This window comes from Desmodus rotundus, chromosome 1, assembly GCF_022682495.2.
Source record: "Desmodus rotundus isolate HL8 chromosome 1, HLdesRot8A.1, whole genome shotgun sequence".
NCBI classification, from domain to species: domain Eukaryota; kingdom Metazoa; phylum Chordata; class Mammalia; order Chiroptera; family Phyllostomidae; genus Desmodus; species Desmodus rotundus.
In genome coordinates this window covers 121,715,289-121,722,098 of record NC_071387.1, presented here as the reverse complement: position 1 = coordinate 121,722,098, position 6,810 = coordinate 121,715,289, and the positions used below count along the sequence as shown (strand labels likewise).

Below are 6,810 nucleotides of genomic sequence, written 5' to 3'. Positions count from 1 at the left end.
TATGCCGCTACCACCTCTTTCAGCCCCAGGGGGGATGTCTTACTCCATTTCGGGAAGCAAAGCATTAATTTTCGTCCGTTTTGCGACGAAATAGTATGAAGAAATATCTTCGTCGTGACCGAGTTGATCTTTGCCCAAGTAGTATTATCATTTCGGCCTCCCCCTACTAAGTAGTTGGTCTCGCCCAGCCGGGCCCTGGGCGCGGCGGAGACGGCCGCGTCACTGGCGGGCGGGATCCCTCCGCTCTGGGGAGAGCAGCGCTGGACGGTTGAGTTGGGGTGACTGAGGGAATCCATCCGCGTCGCCGCCGCCGCCTCCGCCGCGGAGGAAGACAGGACCATCCTTGCTCCTCTAGCGACCCTTGGTAGAGTCCCACCGCCACAGGTACCTCCGCTGACAAAAGGAGTCCTTATTCCCCCATCCCCAAATTCCCATGGGGGAGAGAAACCTTTCCTCCTTCCGTCTCCCGGATCTGGCCTCTTGGGAGCGGACGTAACTCCCGAGACCTCCCCTCCCTTCCTCTGGCCCTGTTGCTCCTAAACCCGGAAGGGGAACTGGGAGACCCTCGCCCCCAATAATGCACACCCTCCCTGCACCGTTAGGCACATTTTGTCCGACCCCAGATCCCATCCGGGCCCCGCCTGCCTCTTGCTCCCTGAGAAGTTGGGGGCAAATTCAGAGCTTCCTGTAGGCCCCGTTCCGCCCCCTTCCCCCACCTCCACCCCCGTTTGCCCCTGGATAGCACCCCTTGCGTTCTCCCATTTCGGACCCCCGGCAGCATTCGTCTTGCAAAAACTCCAGAATCCTCAGAGAGGCAAGCAAGGCCGCGAGGCCACCCTTTCCTTCGCCACTACTCTACCCTCGATTTGCGTTTCGCCCGTGTTTTCTGGCCCCATTACCCTGGAAGGGAGTCCTTGGTACCCCTTTTCCTTTACTAGCCCTAACCCCAAGCCTAGCTCCCGGGAACCCCTGCCTAGCTTTCTTTTGGGTAAGATGGAGGTCCTGGGGGCTGGAGGGCCAGGCCCACTACGCTTAGCAGCGCGGCACCGGCCCGCTCCTTCCAGCTGCCAGATCCGGGACCCTCGCTTGTCCCCTCCCCTTCGCCCCGCCAGGCTTGCGGAGGCGGTGGCACCCCCATTTCTCCTTGGGACCCTGGCAACTGTGTGCCCAGAATTTGGGGGACGCTGAAGGGGCCCCGAAGGTTGATGGGGACTGAGGGCTAGAGCGTTGCCCCAGACCCCCGCAGCTTCCTCTGGTCGGCTTTCTTCTGCCCCGGGCCTCTGGCGTTACCACTCGTCGGGGCTGCTGGCAGCTGGAAGGAAGGGGCTTTGTCCGGAGCTGAGGAGGTGGAGTGAGGAGGGGCTTTGTCCCCTGCTTAGTTTTTCTGAGGGGCATCCCCTGGCGCTGGCGTAGAAAGCTGAACTGACGAGAGGGGAAATGTCAGTGGGGAAGAGGAACGCCCAGGCCTGGGGGAAGTGGGAGCAGAGTAGGGGACGCCCGGATTGGCGGAGTGCAGTGTGCATGGCCATATCACACAGGTGTCCAAAGAGGGGGGGGGGCAGGACTCCGTGTCCTGGAGCGGAGCCAGTCAGGCCCCTGGGGCCCCCGCGACGAGTTCGCGGGTTGGGACCCTGGGGTGCTGAGGGCGCAGGGCCGGACCGCCTGGGGCCGCAGCTCGGCTGCCCGCCGGCGCCGGGGAGAGAGCAGCTCTGCGCCTCAGGGCGGGGGACCTCTCTTCGGAGCCCTAATTACTTGTGAGCGGCTCCCACGGGCTTTCTGCGGCGCGCCGGAGCCGGCGGCCTCGGCTCTGGAGGGAGCAGCGGCTTGAGGCTATCCTCCCCACCACCCTCGCTTCCACCTGCTGCGGGCGGCTAATGGGGCGCAGCCGGCCCAGGGATTATCCGGGGTGAGCCGTTCCGAACCTATTAGTGCCCAATCGGCTTTTCCCAAATCCTGTAAACAGCCACCCTGGCCGGTTCTGGGGAGGAGCGGGAGGCTGGGTCGGGCGGGGGCGATGGGGCCGGGGGTGGGGTCACCCACCCTACAGGTCTCTGCCTTGGATGCGGTTGCCTTGGCAACCGGGCTAGGGTGGGGACACTTCACCAATGAGGTGCTCTCAGTCCGGGTGACGGTTGTCTAGGCAACCCCACGAACAGCCCAGCTTCCCCCTCAGGTCTGCACCCACCCGCCGTCGTTTTAAGCTCGGGGGGGGGGGGGTGCGGAAGGTGAGTGGCGTGTGGGGGTGAATTTAAAGAGGCACCGCCCCTTTTAAAATAAGGTACTAGTTGGGCGGTGCCCGTGCGGGCCGGGGCAGATGCCTGGTTTGTTTTGAAGGGACTCCCACCCCCCGCCCCGCCTTCACTCCCCCCCCCCCAGTTCCTGTCGCGTGTGTCCCGCCCGGGCTTCTGTCCGAGGGAGGGGTTTCCCCTGCGCTTCCTCTTGCACTTCCCGCTCCGTTTCCGGGGGGCGGGAGGAAGATTGGGGAAGTCAGCTATTCCTAGGCTACATCTGTGCCAGAGGCCCTAGGTTCTGCCCAGAAGACCCACGCCACCACTACCGCCCCCTTTCTCTTCTGCCCGCGTTCACCCGTTCCTGTGGGCTTCAACCCCGCTTTCCTCCCCTTTTTTGCTGTGTGGCCTTGGGCCTGACGTCAGCCCTGCAATCCCCCAGGCCTCGGGCCAGAGGCGAGGAGCTGCCTCCCCCAGCCCCCGTCCCGCGGCCCCCAGCCGCCCCCAACCCCGCCCCACGGGCCCGGCGCCATGAGTGAGCTGGAGCAACTGAGACAGGAGGCTGAGCAGCTCCGGAACCAGATCCGGGTGAGAGCCTGGCTGGCTAAGCTGGGGGTTGGGGGCTGAACTGGCAGGGCCAGGTGACTGTGTGTGCTAGAGGTGGGGGGCTGTTCTTTGTGTGTGGGTGTGTACCCTAACTCCTACTGTCTTATCCTTTCCACCCCCGTTTCCTGTGTTCTTTCCTCTCCTCCCTCTCCCTTGTCTTCTCTCCTGCCTCTGACTTTCTTGTCTGTCTCTTATAGGATGCCCGAAAAGCATGTGGGGATTCAACACTGACCCAGGTGAGATGAATCCAAGGCTGGACTTGGGATGAAGGGAAGGAGCAAAGGGCAAGGATTGGAGGCATACTGCTTAGTGGGCTCTACCACCTGACCCTCCCTGACCTATTCTGCCTCCACCTCCAGATCACAGCTGGGCTGGACCCAGTGGGGAGAATCCAGATGAGGACACGGAGGACGCTCCGTGGGCACCTGGCAAAGATCTATGCCATGCACTGGGGGACAGACTCAAGGTGCGTGCATGGTTGGGATTGAGTGCTGAGCTTTTGTGTTTTCCCTGGGGCTAAATTTATAGCAAGCAGAGTTGGGGTGGTAGGGAGGTCTGGGGAGATGACCCATGTTCCCAAGTATGTTTGGGAAGACTGTGACTCCCAGATGTCCCCAGGGAACCAGAAAGAGGTCTGTACTAACAGGAACTTCTGGGCTGCCGCTGGGAATTGTCTCAGAAGAGCCTCCCACCAGACGGGACACTGGTGAGGGTGTCCCTTTCTCCAGAGGGAGCTCCACATCCTAACCCTGATGCATCTCCCTTGCCACCTTCCAACAGGCTGCTGGTCAGCGCCTCCCAGGATGGGAAGCTCATCATCTGGGACAGCTATACCACCAACAAGGTAGAGGTGATGCCCGAAGCTGGATGGGGCTGGGCTGCAGGCCCTGCCTGGTTGGGTCTGACCCTGGACACTGTCCCTCCTTCCTAGGTCCATGCCATCCCACTGCGTTCCTCCTGGGTCATGACCTGTGCTTACGCACCCTCAGGGAACTTTGTGGCCTGTGGGGGGTTGGACAACATCTGCTCCATCTACAGTCTCAAGACTCGTGAGGGCAATGTCAGGGTCAGCCGGGAGCTGCCTGGCCATACTGGTGAGAGAGGCCTGGTAGGGCACAGGTGTAGTTGGTGGGGGACCGGTTGTGCTGCCCTCCCTTAGAGACCCAGCTGACCAGCCCCTTTCCCCAGGGTACCTGTCATGCTGCCGTTTCCTGGATGACAACCAAATCATCACCAGCTCTGGGGACACCACCTGGTGAGGCCCTGCCAGGGATAGGCATTTGGGGCTCACCCACACTTCCTGCCTGGGGGACTACTGCCTCAGAGCTCAGCTTATAGTACACACACCCTGAGCAAACAAGGGCAGAGCTCTTACTCTGAACACCTAGCTGCCTCCTGTGGCAGGAAGGAGACAAGAGTGGCTGCTGTGCGCCCCTTCCATGGAGGCTGTCAGGTCTGGGCTCACGTGGTGGAGGGGTAGGGAGGCAGGGAGTCTGCCCGAACTCCTCTCTAATCCTTTCCTCCTTCCTGCCACCTTTCTAGTGCCCTGTGGGACATTGAGACAGGCCAACAGACAGTGGGTTTTGCTGGACATAGTGGGGATGTGATGTCCTTGTCACTGGCTCCCGATGGCCGCACCTTTGTGTCAGGTGCCTGTGATGCCTCCATCAAGCTGTGGGATGTGCGGGATTCGATGTGCAGACAGACCTTCATTGGCCATGAATCTGACATCAATGCTGTGGCTGTAAGTTCTGGGCAGGCTGGGCTAGTCCATCTCTGCCAGGCCCCTGGCCCTGCTGTGCCCTTATTCCACTCTGATTGTGTCCTGTAGTTCTTCCCCAATGGCTACGCCTTCACCACGGGCTCTGACGATGCCACATGCCGCCTCTTTGATCTGAGGGCAGACCAGGAGCTCCTCATGTATTCCCATGACAACATCATCTGTGGCATCACCTCTGTTGCCTTCTCTCGAAGTGGCCGGCTGCTGCTTGCTGGCTATGATGACTTCAACTGCAACATCTGGGATGCCATGAAGGGCGACCGTGCAGGTGAGAGCTGGGTGCTGGGTGGGGACAGGTGAGGACAGGAAACCCAGGCCAGATTAGTTCTGATGTAACCCTTCCTCACAGGTGTCCTCGCTGGCCATGACAACCGTGTGAGCTGCCTTGGGGTCACTGATGATGGCATGGCTGTGGCCACAGGCTCGTGGGACTCCTTCCTCAAGATCTGGAACTAATAGCCCCAACCCCAACTGGGCCCCGGCCAGGAGGGGCCTTGCCCACGCCCACACTACAGGCCGGGAGCTTTGGGGCTGGAGGCACATGAGCTTCCCTCCCCTGGCCACAGGGGCCTTGGGTCCCTGCTCCCCTACCTAGGTTTGGTTCCTCCTGGGGCCCCCACTGTGGAAATAAAAATGGGGATAGAATGGGGGAAGAGGGGCAGAAAGCCCTCTTTCTTTAGCTGCCCTGGGGTCAGGGCCTCATCCCCCTGGAGGGTCAGAGGCAGGAGGTGGAAAACTCCAGGGGCTGGCTTTTTTAAACTGGTTTTATTTTAATTTTTATTATATTTTCAGTTTTTCCATAAAGGAACCAATTCCAACTCTGTACCTGGTTGCTCCTCTTGTGTCTTCCTCACTTCAGGGAGGGCTATGGGGTCCTACCAAGTAGGGGGCCAGCGAGGACATCCCATTCTTCTCAGAGGGAAGCTGGAGCCATAGGCAGGACTGTTGCCCAGTAGGGCTGTAGTTCTTCCTAAAAAACAGCCCTCCGTTCAGACCACCAACCACTCCTGCCTGCAGCTCGTAAGTTCCCAGCTCTGAGCTCTGCCTCTCCCCTATACCTCCTTCCCACCAGAAAAGATGCAGAGGCCGAAGGAACACACACCAAGTTTTATTGGGGGTGGGGTGGAGTATTTACAAGGCAGGTAGGAGGAGGAATAACAGGGTGGAGATTGGGGGTACAAGGCAGACAAGGGAATAGAGAAGGCCCCCTGCACCCACTCCAACCCAAAGAAGGGCAGGAGAGCAGCGAGGGCCCAGGAAATGGCCTGGGAAGAGACAGCAATGGGGGCTGAGTCCCTGGGCTGGGGGCTCAGGGGCTTGTAAACATTGACCACTCTCAGAAGGGGATAGGGTGGGAGAGGGCTCCCCTACACTTCCTCACAGGGTTAAGGCCTCTCCAGGCTCAAGGGCCCCCTAAGTTCAAAGTCTCTTTAGCTGGGGGGAAGGGGAGGAAGAGAGGGGAAGAGTGTCATCCCCCCTCCCCCTGCATTGGCTGCGGCAGGGGTGGGGGCAGTTACATTCAGTCACAACAGTACTCCCCCCCACACCTCTAATGCCGCCGAATACTGGCGTGAGGAAAGGGGGAGCTGGGGGGCCAGCAGCAGCAAGACATTTTCCCCTGGCCCATCACCCCCTTATTGCTTTAGAGAGAATATTGTCTTTTCACTGACGCTAACACTGTTGAAACCAGGGAGAAGCAGGTGGAGGGAGCCCCTTCACCCCCCCCACCCCAGGCCAGCTTTTTTCCCCCAACACTGACCCAGTTGCCACTTTGGTGCAAAAACAAAACAACAAAAACAAAAAACGTGGTCTCTCTAGGGATGGATGGGAAAGAAAATGGGCTACTCCCCATTTCCCCAGGGCAGGAAGGAGAAATACATTCATGGAGGGGAGGCAGTGGCAGAGTCCTGCCCTAATACTGCACTCTGAGCAGTGAGGTCAACAGGAGAAATTAGATGAAAACCCAAAAGATACAACAAACTGTTAAAAACACACACACACACACACACACACACACAAACACAAATGGAGACAAACCTAGGCAGGTGACAGGGAATAGGTCGGTGAGCAGAAGGACCACCTCCCCAAACTTAGGAGAGACAGACAGTTCTTGTCTTGACTCCCCTCACCCCCCACCTTACCCAACATTAAAAACGCATCAGGGGAGCAGGGAGGGGAGAGGCCACTTATCCTCTC

The 6,810-nt window shown here is 59.5% G+C and overlaps 1 protein-coding gene across 1 annotated transcript; it reads left to right on the top strand.

Moving 5' to 3' along the window:
- The first annotated feature begins 227 nt into the window (after window positions 1-227).
- Window positions 228-5,439, top strand: GNB2 (G protein subunit beta 2). Its single transcript, XM_024571410.3, has 10 exons — window positions 228-384; window positions 2,671-2,816; window positions 3,032-3,070; window positions 3,194-3,300; window positions 3,615-3,678; window positions 3,766-3,928; window positions 4,023-4,089; window positions 4,377-4,578; window positions 4,666-4,882; window positions 4,964-5,439. The coding sequence occupies exons 2-10, from the start codon at window positions 2,760-2,762 to the stop codon at window positions 5,068-5,070; spliced, it is 1,023 nt and encodes a 340-aa protein (XP_024427178.1). The 5' UTR covers window positions 228-384; window positions 2,671-2,759; the 3' UTR covers window positions 5,071-5,439.
- The last annotated feature ends 1,371 nt before the right edge of the window (window positions 5,440-6,810 follow it).

What these genes read in the sequence shown, in the direction of transcription:
- GNB2 (XM_024571410.3), top strand. Translation starts at nt 2,760, where the DNA reads ATGAGTGAGCTGGAGCAACTGAGACAGGAGGCTGAGCAGCTCCGGAAC. An exon ending in CACTGGGGGACAGACTCAAG is followed by an intron (nt 3,301 to 3,614) that starts GTGCGTGCATGG and finishes ACCTTCCAACAG; the next exon opens with GCTGCTGGTCAGCGCCTCCC. An exon ending in GGAGCTGCCTGGCCATACTG is followed by an intron (nt 3,929 to 4,022) that starts GTGAGAGAGGCC and finishes CCCTTTCCCCAG; the next exon opens with GGTACCTGTCATGCTGCCGT.